Genomic DNA, 23,044 nt, shown 5'->3' on the forward strand with positions numbered 1-23,044 from the left:
CTAATTGTACGTTTATTACCGAGTGTCATATTTTTGTCAGGATTTTAATTTTATAATTTGTGCTCCTGTCGATCATGGGCCCTTAGAATCTTTCTCATTACCCCCCTTTTCTGCGTCCCTGATAAACAGATGCAATGTTCAAAATGGTGCATGTAAATGTTTAATAATGTTGTACAGTACAACTTGTACTGTCCGTTAATAACATACAATAAAGTTTATTTACATACAAACAAACAAAAAAACGTTTGCCAGAGGTGTCTCGAGTGGGCGTGGTTTCCCCGTCACTCACCCACGACGCTCCTTGAGAAACTCCCTGGCTGGAGGGAAGGGGACGGTGATCGGCGTACAGGGGCAAAAAACGGCTTGCTGTTTAATTAAGCAGAACCACCTACCGCCCCTGTTTAAAAAGCTGGTAAGGTTTTAAATGTTTACCAATGCACAGTGGCTGTTTTAATCTTGTTAACGTAGTGGACCGTCGTGGCCTTGGAGGGCTGCGGTAACTGGGCTAAGGCTAACGCCCGGTTTTGAGGCCTTGTAGCAGGCTGCTATGGTTTTGAGTACGGGCGGGAGTGGAGCGATGCGTCGCATACGAAAATGGAGACCCGGTGCTTTGAGACAGCGAGCCACTCGCGCAAGGGAAACGTCGTTTGATACGTTAAGCGACTTTGTAACGCACTGGAAGCGTTGCAAAGTGTGTGTTTGTGTGGTTTTCTTTTTCGTCCATGTTAAGCCTGAAACAACGTTGGCTAGCGCTGTTGCTAATGCTATCGGGTAGCTCTCACACGCCGCGCTCATTTTCGGTGAAAATAATCGTGATTTTCTTTTCTTCTTGAAGAATTTCACAGATTACTTGTATTTCGGCTCTTCGATTTGACATACTGCACTCCAAATTTGCCGTTAGAGGTGGGTTAAATTGTGCTAGCCATTTTGGAGTGCATGCTATATTAAAAATTGAATTTTTACATCCAGTTTTGCGTTGAATCGGTTTGGGAATATGATTTTTTTTTAAATCGTGGATTCCAATGTCTTACCTAAATAAATAAAAATTAAAATAACAGTGACATTCCACCCCCTGATTCAGCTTCTGCAGCGGTGAAGTGTCTTCATGGCAGTTCGTAGAGGACACATTCAGTTCGTGGATGTAAGTTGTTTTGCTCACTACAAAGTATAGCTCTAATGATAATTTTTTTTTTTAAAATAGCACCCCATTAACACCTTAGTACCACGTAGGAGAAGGTTATGATAAGTGAAGTTTTGTAAGGGCTGCCGCACATTGCGCTATTCGTCTGAACCCGACTTGGACCGCACCGTCGCAAAGCAAGGCTGAATCGAGTTCTGAGTATCACCATTTTTAATTTATAAGCAGCATTTGAGTCAAGGAAGACTGATGTTACAGAAAAAGGACATGGGTGAGAACTCAGACAAAAATTGTGATATTTTGAAAAGGAGGAGCTCGCTGTCATCCACTTTAATATAACCAGTGCTGTATGTACCTCTTTGCTTACATTTTTACTGCAAGCTTTGCTATTTTATACACAGGTACATATGAATTTTATACATGCTAAAATATTGTTGTGGAGAAGAGCGTGTGTGTGCTATTTATTCTGTATTTTCATTGCTTGGACCAGCCTGGTTTGGTCCCTCTCGCTTAAAACCCAGATATTATTTTTTGATGTATGAAATGTATGCGTTTTGATTGGCTGTAATTTAAGACTTTGCCACTTTGTGCAACTGTGATTCCAATTTTGAATCCCCCCCAACAAACCAAAGGCCGAAAGTTTAATTGCCGAACCACGCACACTGCGCCTGAGTTTAGTCGGTCGGGGTCGTCCGCAATGGTCACTGTGCAGGAGCCCTAAGGTGAACTCACTTTTTTGCGGGGCTTAGCAGCCCAACCCCCACATCATGAGCAAAAAAAAAATCTGCTAATAATTGATGCACCTCACCATATGAATGGTTAGCTAAATTTTTTTGGGGGGGGGCGGGGTTCCAGAAATATCCCCGCTTCACAACTTCTGCAAATAACCTCTGCATTCCTATTAGCTGTTTTTTTAGTCCGATGTGTTGATACATCATTCTACACTAGTCGTAAATATAGTGTTGTGATGAGATGAGTTGAATCATTCTTGAAATAAAGCGCAATTCCATTAATAAGTTAGGAGATAAAAAATGACCAAAAAACGGGTGGTAATGTGCAGGTGGAGAAAATTGGTCATGATTAAAACATCAATCCAGAGTATTAAACTAAAACAAACAAACAAACGACAGTTAAATAGAATCCAACAGATTTTGTTACACCTCCTCCATTGGTTTGTTCCTTGGCCACCTGGGGGCAGTAAAGTACACACATTGACGGCTTCTCAGTGCAGCAGTAATATCACAAAATCTTTGCACATGTCCTTGAATATTGTCTAATTGTGTTGCTGTTCGTGTTCAGATGTCCATTATTTACAGGGTAACTATACTGGCGCATACTTTTCGCCCGTGCACTAGTGATATGCTTTTTTCAGGGCCGATACTGATTATTAAAAGTCATGGAGGCTGATGACCGATATTTGAAGCCAATATTCATTTGTTGGAAAAAATGATAACTAGGGGGCCAAAATTAAAATGAATAAAAACTCCAAAACTTGACCTAGTTTAAATTCCTTTAACCACATGTTTGTGAAACAACTTTAGTAATTTACATGTTAAAGCCTTCTTAGAGCTTAGGAAATGGACATCTTAGTTTTAAAAGTCGAACAAAAAGCACACGGAGCTCTTAGGCCCAGTTGCGTGTTTTCTAGTTCAATGAAAACAAACTGGCAGCTTTCTGCTGATTGGCTGCTACAAGGAACCAATCAGATGGTGCTGTGGGTTGGTAAATCTGCTTCTGCAGGCAGGGTCACCAGCACAGCAGAGAGTGAGAAGTTTGCTGCAGCGAACAAAAATATACCAGCTTTTAATTTATCAGCCTTGCAAGTTAAAAAAAAAAAAAAGTCAGATGCCGATAATCGGCAGCATACCAAATATCGGCACCGATAATCGGCACGGCCGATTAGTGGTCTATCACTACCGTGCACCTTTAGAATCTCCCATTGTATGTTAGCATTGAGGTCACACAGACTTGTGTGTGTGACCACGCATATCTTAAGGCACCACTCTTACTGTATCGCTCAAGATTCTTTATCTTGAGTTTGCGACGAGAGTGGGGGGGTGAAGTTGAATTGACGCGTATTAATCTCAAATATCAGCAAAAATATGCACATCAGCATCACTGGTAAGGAGCGTAACGGTCAAGTCGCTGGCCTCCAGCTTCCTTCCCACCAGAATGCACAATTGCGAGCCTTCTTCCATCTGAATGGGCCTCTGTCCGTCCTGGTGACGGCTTGTCTTGTCTTGCTGATTGTGTCAGCCAACAGCTGATCTGTTCACCAAAATCTGCTCAGTGTGCAGATGCAGTGAGAGTTTGCCTTCAACAATGATTATCTCCTCAAATACTGGCCCTTCAATGAGTGTTGTTACCCGATAAAGAGTACATTTTGCTTGCGCCTGGCGGAAACTATCAAAAAGGTTGGTGTGTCTCGAGAAGATTGAGTATGATGTAGGAAATTTTTTTAGGCATCATTATTTTAGTGAGGGGTGTCCCGATAACACTTTTTCAGTTCCCATACAATACTGATGTTGCAGAATTCTGAGTGTTGGCCGACATCGATCCGATATCATCTCAGCTCATAAGTTGTTTTTTTTTTTTCCCCTTCTTGGGGTAGTATGAAATTTTTAGAGTAGGCAACACGGTGGTTGACTGATTCGCACATCAGCCTCACAGTTCAGAGTTGCAATGGTTCGATTCCGGCTCTGGTCTTTCCTTGTGGAGTTAGCATTTTCTCGCCGTGCCTGTGTGGGTTTTCTCCGGGTACTGCGGTTTCCTCCCTCATTCCAAAACCATGCGTGGCAGGTTGATTGGACACCCTGAATTGTCTCTAGGTGTGATTTTGAGCGTGAGTGCTTGTTTGTCTTTGTATGCCCTGCGATTGGCTGGCAACCCGTTCAGGGTGTACCCCGCCTACTGCCCGAAGAAAGCTGGGATCGGCTCCAACACGCCCGCCACCCTCATGAGGAGAAGAGGCTCAGATAATGGATGGTTGAAATGTAGGAGTAGATCCTCTTATGCCGGGAGCACGGAGGAACCGGGCTTACCTCACTCCTACTTTTTGCTACGTTGTCAGCGCCTGAGCACATACTACTCTTGTGGGCTCTGCATGCTGGATCCGGCCGAGCGCTGCTGGTTAAAAGAGAGATTTTATTGGACGCAGGCTGATATAGTCCAATACTTGTTTATTATATTTTTTGTTCTTTTTCCAGACTGATATCATATTGAATCGGGACACCTCAGATTTAAGTATCACCGAACAAGAATGTCAGAAAAAAATGTTTGCAGACATTTTGTTTGTGTGCTGTGAGATTTTTATCATTTAAAAAGTATGCCTCGGGTCGCGAAAGGTTTGGAAACACTTGTTCGCCTAACCACCCCCCCTTTTGTGCGCCCGCTTTCAAGCAGCAGGAGGCATACAATATGTCCAACGGCTACGACATGCCAGGCGAGGACGCAAAGAACGCCAAGACCAACTTGATCGTCAACTACCTGCCGCAGGGCATGTCGCAGGACGACCTGCGCAACCTCTTCAGCAGCGTCGGCGAGGTGGAGTCGGCCAAGCTGATTCGGGATAAGGTCGGAGGTACGCCAGGCCGCTCTCGGGGCTGGGGGTGGGAGCCTCAACACTGGCGAGCTACCAGTGCAGAAAACCCCGCGGGGGTTTGACCCCTTCTTGGGGAAACATAAATCTTCACTTTTGCTCATCAATTTTAGGGACTTGCTGATTTTATTTATTTTTTTTATTTATTTATTTTTTAGATTTTTCCACAGCTTAGTTTGATTTATTCTAACGGCCCCTGATGATCTGTGAACATTTTGTTTGTTTGTTTGGTTGTTTGTTTGTTTGTTTAGACTAGCGACTAACTTTACACATTTTTTTGTTTGTTTTATTTTATTGTTTTCCTTTTTTTTTTTTTCTCTAGGCCACAGTTTAGGGTATGGATTTGTTAACTATGTTAACCCTAGTGATGCAGAAAGAGCAATCGAATCACTGAATGGACTAAGGCTACATTCCAAAACTATCAAGGTAACGTGCACATATCAGGTGTTCTACTATTTGTCAAACGATGCCACCGTTGTCTTGTCATGTAACACACCTGTGCTCTCCGCTAACTAGCGAGTAAATGCGGGTAGTGGCGCCATTTACAATGGCTCACTGGTTGCCGCAGTTTGATTCATCATCAAAGAAATAGTTTACTCTAAAACACTGCACGACACACTACTGCTCTGTATTAAAAAAAAAAATTCCAACAAAAATTGAGGATTAAATTTTTTTTTTTTTGAAGGTCACAAAATAAAAGAGAGGCACTTTCCCCCCCAACCGTACAGCTTTTAAAGAGTGTCTGAAAATTTATCTGACCTGCTTTTCTCACCCCTCCTCGCCCAAAAAAACACTATAGTGAGACACCTTACAGCAGGTGTGGGCAAACTACGGCCCGGGGGCCACATGTGGCCCGTTAAACGTTTTAAGCCGGCCCGCCAAACTTGGAAGAAATTAAATGAATAAATCTGGTTTTATTTTCAAAATACTGTGGTTTTACAAAGACGTATATATCGTTGTAATGCTTTTGTTCAGTTGCATTTAAAATTAAATGTATTTATTTTCTCCCATGAGATGAGGTTAGCAAAACACTCCATCCATCTGCTACTGGTCCGGCCCCTCTGTCAAATTTTAGAACCTCTTGTACCCCGCCAATCAAAACGTTTGCCCACCCCTGCCTTACACGATAGTTCTCACAGAGAGGTTTAGGCGATTGCAGCTCATTGAGTGGCCTGTGGGTGCGAAGTCCAGAATGCGTAGAAAAAGAGCCAGTAAAGACAATGGCCTTCCGGACATCATGTGACTGATCCTTGTGTGTGTTTATGTTTGTAGCGATACAATGGAGAGCAGTGATTTAAAATGAGCGTTTACCAGTTGACATTCCATCCAAGTGAATTCCGATTTCATTTTGAGGAAAGGACATAATGACATACCGGTGCAAGCTAGACAGATTGGTTATAGACATAGGCCGAAATTAGATTATGACGGCATGGTAACCGTGAGAAAAAGTCATTTCAAATTACACCCCTAAAATATTTTTGTGGCATCCGTGACATTGTTTCCAACTTTAAAAAAAGAAAACAAATCTCATTCGTAGCCAACACCTCACACACTTCTAGTTGTGTGCAGATCTGTGCATGTGGCGCATGATTAAAAAAATAAATACAAATAAACGGTGCAGCTCTGTTTAATTTTTGGCTTTATTGTGGTGTTCAGACAGTGTAGCCCCGTGGCCGTTGTATGTCAGCAGCTCTGAGAAACCTGATTTGTGTGTCGGCAGGCAGAAGTACAGGACGGCACTCGACAAATGGGCTGCTCACTAAAGATTTACTTGCTTGTTTAACACTTGATTTTGGACAGGCACTTGTGACACGCAACAATGTCTACAATCGACTGAGATGAAGTATTTTCCATATGTCCCCCTTGAAAGCACTTTTGCAAATAGTATTTGATCATAGATCCGCGTGTGTGTATGAAAGACTGAAAAGCGCCCTCGTGGGTTGACGTCACTTTTCATTGTGTGACGGTTTGCCTCCTGTCGCAGGTGTCGTATGCGCGGCCCAGCTCTGACACCATCAAGGACGCCAACCTCTACATCACCAGTCTGCCCAAGTCCATGATGCAGAAGGACGTGGAGGAAATGTTCTCGCGCTACGGCCGCATCATAAACTCCCGCGTGCTCGTCGACCAGTCCACAGGTAAGACGGCGATGTTTAAACATGATCGCCGCTCGCTTGCTCCGTCACTCACCTGTTTGTCCTCCTGGAATGCAGGCATGTCGCGCGGCAAGGCCTTCATCCGCTTCGACAAGCGCTCCGAGGCTGAGGAAGCGGCGAAAAACATCAATGGCCAAAAGCCGCCCGGCGCCGCCGAGCCTATTTCCGTGCGCTTCGCCGCTGACCCCAATATGATGAAGAACACGCAGATCATCTCTCAGCTCTACCACAACCAGTCCAGACGCTTCGCCGGGCCGATGCACCACCAAGCGCAGCGGTTCAGGTAAGCAATCGGTGTCTGGATCTAGCTCACGTAAGAAAACCAGGAACATTCTCCTCCCTTATATTTTTGATAAAAGCTAAAGCGGCACTCGGCAGGATTTGGCGTATGTGATCGGTACTGCCACCTGTGGCCGAAAGATTACATTACACTCCTTTCTTCGCATGCCCGACGCACGTTCTAAATGACAATATTATCAGTTCTAACCTTTGGAGTAGAAAGAAAGCAATTTAGCGATCTTGGAACTCTCACTTGCTGAAATTTCGGTTCTTGAATTTGAGAGATGACGACGAGACCGTGCATGATGTCATAGCAACAGAAAGCGCGGGAAATTCAATCCCGATTCCAGTCTGAAAATTATTTTCCAGAAGTTTGCAAGGATACTTGCTGTGAACATCTTAAGGATTAATCTGCTAAAGTATGCAAGTCATAAACGGTCAAATGAAAACGCTATTGCAAGATGTCTTGAGGCAAAATCCTGCCGAGTGCAGCTTTAACCGGGCTGTTCCGGGATGGACATTAAACTCTGCCATGAAAATCGGATTGATGTCCCAAAAAGTTTTGTAATTTCCTATGGCTGCTAAAAGATGGTGAGTGACGAAAGATATGTTCCCCCAAAAGAACCACAAGTACGTGAATTTGTTCATGTAGACCCACATGCATGCGGCAGTAGCATACGCCTTGCTCTCGACCGAAAATGACATCACAGTTGCTCACTTGCTCACAGTAAGTGGCAAAATGCGCTACTTTGTTTCGACTAATGCATGGAACAAATTATTATCAAGAAAAATCTGACTTGATTTCCCTCATATTTTCAATGACGGGGTAAAAAAAAGATTTCCTTTGTCCAACTACTGCTTATTCTGAATTAGTTTACGGAAATAAAATATGAAGTATTCAATTAGAGCAAGAGAAAGGCCTGCTTAACGAGTGCCCCCCGAAGCGCGTCAGTCATGCTTTGTGCCTGGCGGCCCTCTTCAGATTCTCGCCAATGGGTGTGGACCACATGGGCAGCATGGGCGGCGTGGGCGTGCAGGGCAACGCGGCCTCGGGCTGGTGCATCTTCATCTACAACCTCGGCCAGGACGCCGACGAGAGCGTCCTCTGGCAGATGTTTGGCCCCTTTGGCGCCGTCACCAACGTCAAGGTGATCCGCGACTTCAACACCAACAAGTGCAAGGGCTTCGGCTTTGTCACCATGACCAACTATGAGGAGGCGGCCATGGCCATCGCCAGCTTAAACGGCTACCGGCTGGGCGACAAGACCCTGCAGGTGTCCTTCAAGACCAGCAAGGGTCACAAGTAGATGCGAGAGGTCAAACTGGGGTCGGGGGGGTGTGGGATAGTGCGGAGCGTCGAGAAGTCTGGTCAACACTGCACCTTGCGTTTGAAAAAGTGTCTCGGAACTTACCCATGTCGCCCGTTGTTGGGGTTTTTTTTCACTTTTTTCCTGGAGCATGAGACTTAAATGTCATTGTTACAGTAATTCAAAACCTTCAAACAACTGCTACTTAAACAGAGTGCGCACACACAAAGTAGCAATACAGAAAAACAGAACATATCGCAATAGTCGAGGTGGGGGGGGGGATTATGTTTTTGACGTAACTTCCCAATGTATAATTTTGCCTCGTTCATATTTGCAGCCGTGTTTTGCTCTGCGCTTTTTCTTCAGGGAGAAGCAGCCCACAGTCTCGCATTATTCTCACAAGTAGACATAGAGGCCTTAAATTATGATCATCCAGTGGACGCAAATGTGAGAGCAAAGCACTTCTAATTTGGTTTCACTTAACATCATCTTTAATTCTTGATGTGAATCAACAAGCTTGCCTGCCCCGCAGATCGGAGTGTCTTTTTATTCGTTGTTTTTATTTGTATGAAAAAGGGTGATGTTGAGGAGGGAAATGTGATGGACCAAATGCAGGCAACAAATGAGTCAATTATTCAAACTGTGGCTTTCTTTTTAGACTTTTTTTTTTTTTTCACCCACTCCCACGTTGGACAGAGGTACGAAAGAGTTTTATCAGACGGACTGAACGCAGCATCACTTTTTTTTTTTTCATTGTTGTTGTTGAATCAGAACAAAAGCAAACATTTTTGTTGTTTTTAGCAGAGGCAGGTTTTGTTTGGTTTTCATTTTGTTTTAACAAGTGCTCATCTCAAGTTTGGAGTGAAACAAATGGCCTTTTGTTGATTATTACACTTTTTTTTTGTTTGTTTCCCTTTTCAACTCAAACCATTAAATTTACTTTTGTTTTGTGAAACCTTTGCTTTGTTTGTTTTTTTTATTTTCTATTATGCCAGTTTCATTTTTTTCTTCAAATTGGCCTGATTAAAATATGTAATGAAAGCGTCCATCCATCGTTTGTCTGATTCGCATTCCGTTGAGACAAATTCTTTTAATTATAGAAAATAGCGATTACGGGGAAATAATTAAATTTAGTTGCGAAGCTATGTTGTGCTACTTCCTGCTTATTATAAGACATGGATAAAACATGTTTTGGATGACATTTCAATGTGAATTGCTTTCCATTGGCTGTCAGGTTATAACTGGCAGTCGTCATTTGCAATGATTGGTTCGGGCCAATTTAAACGCTTAAGTTCGTCATAGCTCCTAATAAATTTGTGCAAGTGATACACCGTTCAAACAAATTTGTATTAGGAGTGATTTTCCCGTGCCTTTCAAAATGCTTCCTTTGAGGTTTACTTTTTCAATCAATTGGGCTGTAGATTCCCCACCACTCCAATTCCTGCATTGCCACGTGTCTTTAAAAATCAGATTTTTTTTGTCTTTGAAATGTGTGATTATATGTCATGACTTGCTCAAAGCAGGTAAGACCTGTCTTGTGTTGGACTTTATCTAAATGTTCTTTTTACTGACAGCTGCCACTGCTTTGTGTTTTGGTTCCTCAAACAGGTGAGTGAGTGGGGTGGCGACGCTGCTTTCAGCCTTAATTTATAAGAGCACGAGGGGTTTGGGAAATCTGCACACGGTATTTATTAATTAATGCATTTTTTTTCCCATGGAGAACTTGTGCTGATCTTAACCCCTGGCGTCTTAACATTTGATTATGTCAATAAAAATAATGTATTTTAAATGAAGGAATGGCTTGTGTGTTTTCGGAGAGGAAGCAAGTATATGTATGTCATAAGTGTAACGGTATAAAAGTACAATAACGATCTTGAAAATGTGATGAGGATGAAAGTTGTTTGATGTGCCGGTTTCCGTTGGTGTACATTCGTGAGACTGGTGCGTTCTGACTTTCATACTCGTTCAGGTTGCTGCTGTCATGAATAAAAACTGACTCCGTTGTAAATCCCCCTTGTGATGATTCAAAACGCTGTTAAAAACAAAGGCATTTTTCTGGGAGCAATAATTTATGCCGACCATTTCGTTATTTTATTTTTCTTCAAATGATTACTGTAGTGATTAGAGATGGCACAATTAATTGATTAATCAACAAGCAACCGATCATCAAATTGACTGCAATTTTGATAATCGAACATTTGTTTAGTGATAATTTTATTTGTTTTATTTTGCTTGTATGACGTCGTTTAGCTGTGTTGCCATGACATCTCTCATTGGTTTGAGGTACTGACAGCGATCCTTTATTAGCATGAGTGCTAGCATGCGCGAGTTAGCATGCACCTCGTAGTATGTATTAGATACAGACTTAGCACCCTCAACTGGTGCTGCGCCCTTGCGTGTCTTTTGGCCGTAAAAATTCGCTAAGTTAGAAATTGACAATTCTCTCATTTCAGCTGTAAACAGTCTCAAATTTTTGTAGTGCTTTATGAAAGCAGATGTATTTAATACAAGATTAGCAAGCATGAAAAAAAATTCCCCTATTTTCTGTCATGGTGAAAGTGGGCATATTCTGCAAAATGGCCTACTTCTGCTGCAAGAAAATAAGACCGGTGGAGTGAACCAACTTTTAATTGGAAAACATAAGCACAAAAAAAAAACACCCATTGGTATAAAAAGACAGTTGACCATCTCATGCGACTCCTGTAAATACTTTCTATTCTTGCTATCTAAACTCAAAGTTCAATGGATAATGTTGGGGTGGCGTGGCTCTGCGGTCAAATGGTCGCCTTCCAACCCAGAGGTTGGCGTTTCCATCCCTGGCCGATACGAGCAAGTGACTGAATTGCCAGTTACTTGTTAATCAGCTGCTGCCATCTCAGTGCGATGGGTCTTGTTAAGGCATTTGGACAGGCCTACTGCAGAAGTCTTACGCGACACTATTATCCAAATGGCTGCAGATGCTCCGAGACGGAATCCATTACGAGACATACAGCACGGTGTACATCAAGTAGTGAAGGTTTTTGTTTTATCTTGGCACTGGCAAAGAAAGTGAAAAGTTGCATCCTGAGTTTAGGATTGTTCCCTTTGGTCTTCGGTGAAGAGAGTGTGTGGTCTGTGGAAGGCTGACTGTCCGTCCTCAGAAAGCATCTCAAACTTGGCATAGGTTGTAGCAGGCCACAGGTTTCTCCAGGACGTTGTCACCATCAACCTCAAATGCAAAATCACAGCGGTGCGCGATCAGGGGTGCATCGGACAGGGTCACGCTCTGGTTGCCTACGGAGATCACCGTATCTCTCTGTTGGGAGAAAGCATATAAACATTTGTTGGTCGTAGTGGAAAAACTCAAAACCGTGACCTCTAAACCCCCACACTATGATCCTTCCCAAATCTCAAACCTCCAATTATGATCCTTAAAATTACCCCTAAGAAATATTAAGTCATTGAGTTCTCCACACCCTCAGAAACATAACGTTACCTATATAAATCCCAAATGTCCAACTTGCTTATCCTGACCTGTTTTGGCTGTAGGCGGGGAACACCCTGAACTGGTTGCCACCCAATCGCAGGGCACACGTAGGCGAACAACAATTTCGAGTGTCCAATCAACCTTCCATGCATGTTTTTGGAATGTGAGAGGAAACCGGAGTACCCTGATAAAACCCGCGCAGGCACGGGGAGAACATGCAAACTCCACACAGGGAGGCCGGAGCCGGAATCTAACCCACGGCCTCGGTTCTGTGAGGCCATCGTGCTAACCAGTCGACCACCGTGCCGCCAGTATCAATCAGTTAAAACAATTCTGTGTGGACCACTTTATTGAAAATTAGTTTAAAGATCTGAAGGTTTGAGATGTATTCAAACAAAAACCAAGAAAGGCATATTGCCTATTTGCGTTCCTCAGTTTCTCCTTACCCTTTTTGATGAGCCCCCGTTATTTACAATGGTGGGGGTGACAACATCTTTGGTAACTGCCGTAGCAGTGGCGGCTTTCTCAAAGTCCTTCCTGCATACGTGTGCCATGATACCAGCCGCTAAGGCATCACCGAGGACGTTAATCATCGTCCTGAAACGATCGCTGTGAGAAACGAGACGGGGACATTGACCTTCATAAAATTTTCAAATATCTCGGCAATAAATTGCTTCATGGCAGCGGGACTTACAGAACCCAATCAATGGCCACAATCAGAGAGATGTCCGCAGGCGGTAACCCCACCGAGGTCAGGACGATCACCATAGTAACCAGACCAGCTTGAGGTATGCCGGCTGCGCCGATGCTCGCTGCAGTCGCCGTTATGCTGAGGGGAAGAATGACGGGTTTTCTGTTAGAGATGCTTTAAAGACACTCAACTACATGAAAACATTGAGATGCAGGAAATCTCCTTTTCAGAGGTGGGCATTTTACAAAATGTTGCCAGTCCGTCATTCATCTGTCAGAACCCTGGCTACCCATCTGTCATTCATTAGTTCATCCATTTTCAAACCGAACTGAATTGTAATCAGTTGATCAGTCCATCAGTAGTCCGTCAGTCCGCCCAGCCCTCATTCCTCCCCTTCCAAAAAAAACTATTCAGCAAAACGGATCTCCGTCTTTGTTACCTGACACGGTTAATGACTGAATCTACTTCCATCAGTGCCTAGTCCCTCGTTTTTTAAAAAATGTCCTGTCAATCGTCAGCAAAACGTGCATCCGTCAGTGACTGACGGACCGGTCGCTCAGTCTGACTGAATGCCCACCTCTGCTGCTTATCTTCACTACCTTGGGTAGTTAAATACCTAAAAGACTTCCTCGGGTATTATTCTACAACTTATATTACCGTATTTGACGGACTATCAGCCTCTACTTTTTTCCCTAAATTTTGAACCTTGTGGCTAATACAACGGTGTGGCTTTTCTGTGGATTTTTCTTTCACTACTAGGGGCGCTTTATAGTTAAAAAAATATGCTAATCTAAAAAATTGTTTTCTTGTGGGTCTGTTCTGTTTTAGCAAAGTTGTTGCCGTGTTAAAATGCACTTTTTTAAAAATCTGTTTATGTACCTATATGTGCAGTCGGTCAAAATATTTTTTTTTCAACATAGAAAACTGCGGCTTATAGCCTGGTGCGTCCTCTGTATATCAGGTTTTTCCCCCCAGCGAGGGCTCCCACGGCTTGTATGCAGGCGCGCCTCATAGTCCGGAAAACGCAGTTATTTATTTAGCTATTTGCTGTCAAGAAACTCGTACTTATACTCCAATTTCGCTTTTATCGACTTCATACACGATCGCCTGTGTACCTAATGGTGACCAGCTGTCCAAAGTCCAAGTCGTATTCGTTGACTTGAGCGATGAAAATTGCAGCCACCGCCTCATACAAGGCCGTTCCGTCCATGTTGATGGTGGCTCCCACAGGCAGCACGAAGCGAGCAATCTGACGGTCCACTCCGCAGTTCTCCAGCAGACACTTCATGGTGATGGGCAAAGTGGCCGAGCTGCAAGAACGCCAAACGGAGCTCGGGTCAATGCCAGGATGGGCGGTCGTTGTCATCCATGCACTGCGCTCACCTTGAAGACGTTGCCAAGGCGATGACAAGAGCTTGCAGAAGGCCCCTGATGAAGGGAAATGGGTTCTTGCGCGTGAAGAAGAAGTAGAAAAGGGGCAGCAAGATGAGGCCGTGCACGAACAGGCCGGACAGAACCGTGATGAAGTACATGCCCAGCTTTTCTCCGAGGTGGGCCGGATCATGCATGTCCAGGATCTTTCCTGCCACCAGGAACACGATGCCAAAGGGAAAATACCTGCAGGACAAAATCATCAACTCATTTACTGCCATTGACGGATAAAGACGTCCAAGATCAATTTTTTTTTTTTTTTTTTCTTTTTTTTACTAGGCTGGTAGTGAATGAATTCACTTTTTTTTCTAAATGCAACAATAACGACAAAAGTATTTTTGAGGAAGAATTTTTAATTACTATCTTCATTTCCTTTTAACCAGGAGTCTTCATACCTGTTCCTCGAGGGCCGGTGTCCTGCCCGTTTTCCATCTTTCCCTGCTGAAAACACACCTGAACGATAGTTATCTAACTTTTGTAGACCTTGCTGATTATCTGTTCATTTGAATCAGCTGTGTTGCAGCTGGGACAATTGGAAAACCTGCAGGATACCGGCCCTCGAGGAACAGGAATGAGGACCCCTGCTTTAAACTGTATGACTTTGGTCAAATGTTTCGGATAGCTTCACAGAATAATTGGAAGGAATTTTAACACCTTTCTGCTGACAGAGGCAACGTGGCACAGTGGTCCACTCCCAACCTGAAGTTTTTCGGTTTGATCCTGTGAATTGCTTCCCTCCTACCACCTCTTAGTGAGTGCACTTCAGGTACCGCCAAACTGCTTTGTGCTATTTATTTTTAGATCTAATCTGCCCGTGCTCGGTGTTTATTTTTCAAGCGAGCGCGCATGCGAGTGTGTTCCTCACCACATGGCCGCGTTAATGATCTTCATGACGCACTCGTTGATGCATTGGCACACATTGACCAGCGGCGCTCCACGTTCGCCCATCTTTCCCAGGAGCAGCCCTGAGAACACACGGGAGACACTTTGGACTTACAGTACCCCAAAACCATAGCTCACTGACTTTGGTACGTCACCCGACCTAACGATAAATCATGAGTCCAAGCCAGGGGTGAGCAAACATTTTGATTGGTGGGCCACAATGGGTTCTAAAATTTGACAGAGGGGCCGGACCAGGAGCAGATGGATGGAGTGTTTTGGTAACCTCACCTCATCGGAGAAACTAATATGTTTAATTTTAAATGAAAGTGAACAAAAGCGTTACAACAAAATATCTGTGTTTTACACACCACAGTATTTAGAAAATAAAACATGAACAAGGTCTATTCATTTAATTTTTTTCAAGTTTGGCCGGCCGGATTAAAACGTTTAACAGGCCGCATGTGGCCCCCGGGCCATAGTTTGCCCACGCCTGGTCCAAGCAATACTCTACAACTGCAAAACCTGAACATGGTCTTATTTTTGTAATCTGTTTCCCCTTGAATTTCAAAATCTGGAAATTTTTAGGGGAACCCTCAAAAACTCATCTTACCCATGGTGGCCGAGAAGATAACGATCCCCAGGACGTTCATGCCCTTGCTGGTACTGGGCACGATCTTGTAGTTGATGTCGGGTGCTGGGGTGATGTCCAGAAAGACCGGATGGCCCAAGCGAGGATTGTGATAGTCGGGCATGACGTAGACGTAGTTGGCTTGTGACTCTTTCGCGTTGGAACTCTGTACGATGGGTACTAGGTCTGTTCGGTACTGGGGAACCACAACGCAGGAGTTCAGGTGAAGATGTTTCACACTCATTTTGATATTTTTAAATAGATCTTCCTACCTGTTGGAAGGTTGCTTCAATTAGATTGGAAGGGATCATGTTCCTATAAAAGACAAAAAAAGGGAATTTTCAGGTCTGCAGTCAAATATGATATGAATATATCCCATTTATCCATTTTCGAATGCGCTCGACCTCAGTTGAGTTACGGGTCAGCTGGAGTCGGGAAAAGTTGACTTTGGGCTACATGCGTGCAGGGATATCATGATATTACAATTGCCAATATCGTTTGCATTGCAAATTTGTTAAAACGCTCAAGATCTTTTCCATTCCTGCAGTTCCGGCGCCCTCTGCTGGTTAGTTTAAGAGTGACATTTTGTTTTTCAATTCTGCATGTTTTCGCCACCTGACCCGGGCGGCACAGTGGACGACAGGTTAGCGCGACAGCCTCACAGTGCAGAGGTTGTGGGTTTGATCCCGGCTCTGGCCATCCTGGTTATTCCCATTTCGACCGTATGTTGAACATGACGTCTATTCGGATTGGTAAATGGAATAGAGTTCCATTTGGATTCGGACTGTCCATTCCGGTTGAGGTGTTTTAGATGGACTTTTCTCATGTTAATCGGGAATACACGACTCCCCCTAGTGTGGCGTGTTTGCAAAAGGCTCCAAAAGTCTGAGGGATTTATACCACCCGCGTCAGCAAACCCGAGCACGCAAGTGGCCTCTGATGTCAAGAGTTTGCTTGGCCAGCGGCAGGCAGACAAACCCCACGCTGTTAAATAATCAGATTTAGCGTGAGTGTATTCGTGGAGCTCTTACATGAATGGCCCTGCGCTTAAGCACACTCATGGCAAGCATAGACCGAGCGAGTGCGGGATTAACTGCTTACCAATAAGTGGCTTCCTATTCTTAGGCGACCGGTGACACTGCAACTCTTTTACCCACTGTTATTTCAAAGTCAAACGTTCGGTGTTTGAATCTTGGATTTTCACCGTGGCGTTCTGCTGGTGTTTTGCAGACTAACTTGTCTCTAGATTTAACAGTGGGTGTGAACGGTTATTTTGCATATATGTGCCTTGCGATGGACTGACGACCAGGACATGGTGTACTAAATGCTATTTTGTCCATACGTGACATGCGATTGACATGGCAACCAATCCAGAGCATACCCCGCCTCTTGTCCAAAGTCAGCTGCGATATGCTCGTGCTCACCCCATGCCCCTCTAATAAGCGCGGAATGACGTGCGATAGAAAAGGGATGCAGACTCGTAATGGCTTTTTAAAGAGAGTTCTTACGTCAGTGCACAGGATCCAAATGATCCCTTGGAGATTTGTCATCCTGACTCTGCGCTGGAGGGAGTTAACGAGGTAAAAATTGGATCTGGGACTGGATGCAATTGGTTCACACTGGTTTGCCTTGCCCAGTAACTCAGCACCCTCTGTGAGGTAAATGTTCTGAAGGTGTCATATGTCACATCGTGCTGACAATGTGGGCTTTAAAAGAAATCAAGTCGGAACATGGTATTGTATTCGTTATCCATTTTCTACCGAGCTTGTCCTCGTTATGATCCCAGTTGAGTTGGAGTCTATCTCAGTTGACTTCGGGTGAGAGGCGAGGAACACATGGACAACCACGAGATGCTTATCCATAAGACATACATATACGTTTTCAAAAATGTAGTCCCCGCCTCCCAAAGACGTATTTATACGTCTTAGCCTTTTCTTTTTTTTTTGTCATAGCTTTTTATAGCATTAGAACACAATATTCTGTTGGCCTTGCAAAATTAGTCTAATTCCAGAAAAACGCTGGAATTGAGGGAGTTTCCTTGAGTGAAAATGTCTGGGATTAAATGAGATAACGTCACCCATCCATCCATTTCAAATTTTTTTTTTTTTTTTTAAAGTGTCCAGCTATTTGCTATTGACACATTTTTTGCAAACGGCCATTGAAACTCACTCGTTTATCTAAAGCCAATGAGACCAGCAGCACTTCAAATGAAAAGCTCAATGAGTGCATTTCTTCAAGTCGGTCACTCCGCGTTTAATAATACTGAAATATCCAAAGCCAAACATCTTTCTCATTTTAAACAACAGAAATACAAACTGAATGGAAATGAGCTTGTCTGCACTCTTCAAAGTCACGTGTTGCTTACGGCTATTGTACTTTTACTTTTAAGACTTTTTGCCGGAAAAAGTGGGGTACACAGCCGTTTGAGATCTGTAGTTTAAAACGGCATTTATAAAGGAAACTAATATTCAAACTGAATTCAAAAACTGAATGGAAATTATGCAGTTTAAAAAAATAAATAAAAACTAAGAAATAAAATAAATAAAACTAACACCAATTTTCAAAACAGTCAAAATGTAAAAACAATAATGGTCGATCCAAAACTATTTTTTTTTACTTTGTTTCCTTTTTATTTTTTTGTGGACCGCGGGACACAAATGATTGTAATCTCTTCTTGGCAACAAAAACTGTGCCTGAGAATAAGAATCCAAGCCATTCTTATGAGTGCCGCTAACATATACTTTTTACTACTTAAGATTTTCAATTTAAGTGACATCACTTTTTTTTTTGTGTTTCGAGCCAAAATTTGATTCAGGGAGGTGTTTAAAAAATGAAACAATTAAGAAACTGCAATGCCCTCGCAAGCGAGCACGGAAAACCTGATGCACTTTCTGACCTTCATTGAATGGGCCAAACATTCAAAATGGCAACACTCACAAGGAACAAGTCCAACGGCACCTCCTGAAGGCACACATCAAACACACAGATACTACAGTCGTGACTCCCGAGTGAATGTGTGCTGCTTACCTGATGAGGTCCAGCAGGGCATCAGCCGAAGTCATAACGGGCCCCGAGCTGGCATGGTGGCTGTCCTTCTCCGTGCCCGTCCCCGGGTGGATGATGAGGACGAGCACGATGCCCACAATGACGGCAATGAAGGTGGTCCACAGGTAGTAAGTGATGGTCAGGACACCCAGCCGACCGCTCGCCTTTGTGTCCATGGCTGACAGACCCGACATAAGACTGGAGGGCCAAATTAGTCGGCGTGGGGTTACTCGGGTCGAAAAATGAGAAGTTTTGGCAGTGACTGTTGACTAGCACGGGAATGTTGAAGTCGTTTCTACCTGGATGTGATGAGAGGCAGAATCAGCATCTTTAGCATCCTCATCAGCAGCTCCCCAGGGAATGAGAAGTAGATCTTGGCCTGATGATGGAGGGGGAAGGGGGGAGACACTGAAAATGAAACTTAAAACGGCAAACAAATCCTTGTATCAAGACTTGGTAAAATTAAACTTTACTGTCGATCCATTCGTCTGTTTTTAGACCATCCCTGTGCTTGTCGTTCATCCATCCACTCATACAACATCCATCTAAACCAGGTGTGGGCAAACTACGGCCCGGGGGACACATGCGGACCGTAAAGCGTTTTAATCCGGCCCGCCGAACTTGAAAAATTATTTTGTTGTAATGCTTTTGTTCATTTTCATTTAAAATTAAATGTATTTTTTTTCTCCCATGGTTACCAAAACACTCCATCCATCTGCTCCTGGTCCCGCCCCTCTGTCAAACGTCAGAACCCATTGTGGCCCGCCAATCAAAATGTTTGCCCACCCCTAATCTAAATTGTCATAGTTCCCAATAATCCATCTACCCATTGATCAATTTCTCTCCCCATTCATAAGTTCATACCCCTACTAATCCATGTATGAAAGGATGTCTGTCCATTCATCCATCCATCAGTCGTACCAGTTGTCCGTCTGGCAGTCTTATCCCCGATCCATCTACCATTTTGTATATCCACCAAATCTCTCTCTCCTACCCATTCTTGACCCGTTTGTCCAGCCAACCATCCAATCATTTGTCCAGCTAGCCATCCATCTTTGTGCCCATCGATACTACTACCATCCACCCGTCCCTCTTTCTGACTGAAAGACCCCCGCCCCTATGCTTCCCCGGTTTGTCCAGCCTACATTAGGTCCGGTTCGTCCGCCAATTCATCCTACCTTGGGTCTCTGGATCCAGCAGTTCTGCTTTCCATATGTCCACCTGTCTTTAAGTTGGACCCAGTCATACCTAGTCTTTCTGTCCAACTACTACTACTTGACAGCGATTAATCACTTATAGGCTACCATAGCTCAGGATCATGACAACTTTGAGGTGATACCCAGCGACAGGGAAAAATTCCCTGTCTCCCAGTTTTCCAAAATCTGGCGACAAGAACAGGCGTTTTCAAGAAAAACTGGAGATGGAATATTTTTGGCTGAGGAGTCGGCAGAGTACCAGGGATGTGAGAGAGAGGGTGAGCTCAGGAGTCTAGCTGACATTCTGAAGAACTGTTCAAATTCTGGACTGGTATTAATAAAGATTGAGACGAGTACCTTTTGGGGACACTAGAACCCCTTGTTTTGGAAATCTTAATGTGGCCCAGGCACACCTAGACTCTGTCTCTAGCGACCCCAACATAAGTTGTCACACCCATCCATCCATCCGTCTGTCCGTACCTGTGTCGACAGGTTCAACGATCTCAAGAGGAATCCCAGGACGCAGCCCGTCACCACGGCGAAAACGGACAGCGTCAGCAATCCGTTTCTCTTGCAGTACTCCTTCAAGTACGCGCTGAACTTCAGTGACATTTTCGGCAGCATTTTCTTCCACCGCTCCATCCTGACCGAGCGTCCCACGCCCGGCGCCCTCCCCGCCCTGACCCCCTGAGCGAGACCAGCCACCCGAGTCGTGTGGCGAGTAATGTACACCGAGTACTCCGCGAGATCAGCCGGCTTGTCCGATTCCTCAGTCTCTTTGGTCTCAGCCTAGAGGTGCTCATTCAGATCTCGGAGAGTGCAAGTGTTCCCTGACTCTTTCCTGGTAAAGTCTACCTGTATTGGATTATCCCCCTTCCATGCCAACAAAGACTCCCCTCCCACCTTTGCTTGGCTCACGCTTAAGAGGGCTCAAGAAACGGTGGTAGTGCTGATTCCATTCATAGCTCATTCAAATTTCCCCATTGTGGTTCAAATTTCCCCATTGTGGGACTAATAAAGGACATCTTTATCTTTATCTTTATTAGGAGAAAATCACTACAACCTTCAAAGCTGCTCCATTCACAAAGACACCGGTGAGCTGGCTCACCTCAGTGAGTTCTTACCCGAGCGACTTGAACTACAGATTGATTGAAAAGTAACTCGCTATTTCAAAATACTTGTAGGTAAAATGCTTGCTTTAATTTGTCCTGTGCCCACGTTGGTCGTTCAAATGAGTTTCCCCATTAAAATGAACGCAAAAGGCATTCATCTATTCCAGCCCCTGCAAAAGACAAAAAAAAAATTGTAAATTGCACTTTACAGTATTGTAAAATATTAGAACATGTAGTAATAAAAAAAATACATAGGATGTAATGATTTGAAATAATTGAGAAAAAATGATCTACCTATTTTCTGGACTGTAGACAAGCGGCAGCAATTCTTTTTGGGGAGACAAAAAAAAAAAAAAAAGGATATATAAGCCGCACCAGACTATAAGATGCAGTTTTCTGTTGAAAAAAATATTTTACTGCATGTACAGAACGTTTTTGTACTGTGACTGCACATAAAGGTACATCAACAGATTGTTAAAACAGTGCCTTTTAACACAGCAACAACTTTGCTAATTAAAACCGAACAGACCCAAGAGAAAAAAAAACAAATCAAGATTTAGTTAGCGTATTTTCTGAAACTATAGAGCGCCCCTAGTGGTGAAAGAAAAATCCACAGAAAAGCCGCACTGTTGCATTAGCTGCCCAAACCCAATTATCCCTGCAGCGTGCCTTCTTAAGCCTCCCCACGTCACGGCGCCTCCGCTAACCCCTGGACCGTCCCGAACTTGCCTCTCTTAACAATGTCCACCGACGTCACTCGCCGCCAATCCAATAACCTGTAATCTCCACTGGGAACAATGTAACAACTGTGGCTGTTGTAACACTAAAAAAAAAAAAAAAAAAAGCCTTCTCGCCCTCGCACAATGTTCAGCTTCAGTTCATAAATCGTTCAAATGTATTTCGTCCACGTTCTTGTCCAAATCAGCTCTCCTGATGCTGCATTTTAATTTTTTTTTTTTTTTTTTTAAATGAATTTTCCTCTTAAACATATACAGCTGCACACTCATGCTTGGCTGTGATTGAGAATGCAGTGGTATCTTTGAGATTTAGGTTTAATTCAGAATGGTTTATTAATATTAAATCCGCGTCTTGTTTAAAACCTCAAACACTTGTTTCTTAAAACCTTTTGCACTGAAATAACTGGAAACATCATTATCGTATTTTCCGGACTATAAGCTGCTACTTTTTTTCCTTGATTTTGAACCATGCCCTTAATACTAGGGTGCAGCTTTTCTGTGTTTTTTGCCACCACTAGGGGCGCTCTATAGTTCGGAAAATAACGCTGAATAAATAAATATTAATTATATCTCAATCTCAATTTTTTTTTCTCTTGGGTGTGTTCTGTTAGCAAAGTTGTTGTCGTGTTAAAAGGCACTGTTTTAACAATCTGATAATGTCCATTTATGTGCATTCACAGTACAAAATCATGCAGTAAATAACCAATTTTTTTCAACATAGAAAACTCCGGCTTATAGATTGCTGCGGCTTGTATATAATTTTTTGGGTGTTTTTTTTTTTTTTACAAAAATAGTTAATATACATGTGCGGCTTATAGTCACAAAAATACAGCCATTTTTTTTCTAGCTGCCATTCATTCCAAAAATATTTTCTGAGGAAACTTAGCACTCTATTATAATGTACTGTACAGTAAAGTCATAGTTAAATAAATTAAAAACAAAAAACAAAAAGTGAAATAGTTTGTCACACTGCATCAATTGAATGGTCGTCTGGTATGTCCGCTTTGGCCATCTGGGGGAAGTACGAGACGGATGGATAAAGTGTTGATTGAGAACAGCTCAACTCCTCCCTAAGCTCATCAATACGGCACTAATATTAGTCATTATGCGTAGAGGGTAAAAAAAAAAAAAAAAAAGACTCTGACTACTGCTAGATTGTCTGTCTACATGTGTTGCTGCACAGTTTTAAATGTGTTTCTGTGAAAGTTTGAGAGCACGAGCAAAATAGATGCTATATAGCATTAAGCTAGCAGATTTGTTTTCAGCACACAAGAATTAATTAAATTAATCATATAATTTTGTTGTTTTATCTTTAGTTTGACTTCAATTTGGAATGATGATAAATAGCATAACTCTTATTTATTTTATTTTTTTTAAA

The 23,044-nt window shown here is 43.2% G+C and overlaps 2 protein-coding genes across 6 annotated transcripts; one reads left to right on the forward strand and one right to left on the reverse strand.

Moving 5' to 3' along the window:
- The first annotated feature begins 278 nt into the window (after positions 1 to 278).
- On the forward strand, positions 279 to 9,526 carry LOC148342819 (ELAV-like protein 1). Of its 4 annotated transcripts, none has more exons than XM_088311288.1 (7): positions 279 to 412; positions 1,082 to 1,141; positions 4,538 to 4,718; positions 5,059 to 5,162; positions 6,721 to 6,874; positions 6,950 to 7,175; positions 8,154 to 9,526. In XM_088311288.1, the coding sequence occupies exons 2-7, from the start codon at positions 1,106 to 1,108 to the stop codon at positions 8,476 to 8,478; spliced, it is 1,026 nt and encodes a 341-aa protein (XP_088167414.1). In that variant the 5' UTR covers positions 279 to 412; positions 1,082 to 1,105; the 3' UTR covers positions 8,479 to 9,526. The 4 variants fall into 4 exon arrangements, with proteins under 4 accessions (XP_088167414.1, XP_088167423.1, XP_088167397.1 ...); XM_088311297.1 differs by having other exon boundaries at positions 4,541 to 4,718; XM_088311271.1 differs by having other exon boundaries at positions 6,721 to 7,175.
- Positions 9,527 to 11,088: 1,562 nt separating this feature from the next.
- On the reverse strand, positions 11,089 to 21,321 carry LOC148342820 (excitatory amino acid transporter 5-like). 2 transcript variants are annotated; one of them, XM_088311318.1, is made up of 12 exons: positions 21,224 to 21,321; positions 21,015 to 21,099; positions 18,921 to 19,000; positions 18,604 to 18,819; positions 15,849 to 15,891; positions 15,559 to 15,772; positions 14,932 to 15,031; positions 14,019 to 14,252; positions 13,751 to 13,945; positions 12,639 to 12,773; positions 12,391 to 12,553; positions 11,089 to 11,773 (listed from the first exon to the last, which is right to left on the reverse strand). In XM_088311318.1, the coding sequence occupies exons 3-12, from the start codon at positions 18,962 to 18,964 to the stop codon at positions 11,627 to 11,629; spliced, it is 1,491 nt and encodes a 496-aa protein (XP_088167444.1). In that variant the 5' UTR covers positions 18,965 to 19,000; positions 21,015 to 21,099; positions 21,224 to 21,321; the 3' UTR covers positions 11,089 to 11,626. The 2 variants fall into 2 exon arrangements, with proteins under 2 accessions (XP_088167444.1, XP_088167436.1); XM_088311310.1 differs by lacking the exons at positions 21,015 to 21,099; positions 21,224 to 21,321 and adding an exon at positions 20,298 to 20,930.
- Between the last annotated feature and the right edge of the window lie 1,723 nt (positions 21,322 to 23,044).

Source organism: Idiotropiscis lumnitzeri, chromosome 1, assembly GCF_059441095.1.
Source record: "Idiotropiscis lumnitzeri isolate Australia: NSW breed Sydney's pygmy pipehorse chromosome 1, RoL_Ilum_1.0, whole genome shotgun sequence".
Classification (NCBI taxonomy): Eukaryota; Metazoa; Chordata; class Actinopteri; order Syngnathiformes; family Syngnathidae; genus Idiotropiscis; species Idiotropiscis lumnitzeri.

Excerpts from the sequence above, each read along its gene's own strand:
- LOC148342819 (XM_088311271.1), top strand. The coding sequence starts at position 1,106 with ATGGCAGTTCGTAGAGGACACATTCAGTTCGTGGAT. Across the intron at positions 1,142-4,537 it reads GACACATTCAGTTCGTGGAT|CAGCAGGAGGCATACAATAT; the intron begins GTAAGTTGTTTT and ends CCCGCTTTCAAG. Across the intron at positions 7,176-8,153 it reads CACCAAGCGCAGCGGTTCAG|ATTCTCGCCAATGGGTGTGG; the intron begins GTAAGCAATCGG and ends GGCCCTCTTCAG.
- LOC148342820 (XM_088311310.1), bottom strand. The coding sequence starts at position 20,459 with ATGGAGCGGTGGAAGAAAATGCTGCCGAAAATGTCACTGAAGTTCAGC. Across the intron at positions 15,773-15,848 it reads TTGAAGCAACCTTCCAACAG|TACCGAACAGACCTAGTACC; the intron begins GTAGGAAGATCT and ends GTGGTTCCCCAG. Across the intron at positions 11,774-12,390 it reads ACGGGGGCTCATCAAAAAGG|AGAGATACGGTGATCTCCGT; the intron begins GTAAGGAGAAAC and ends TTCTCCCAACAG.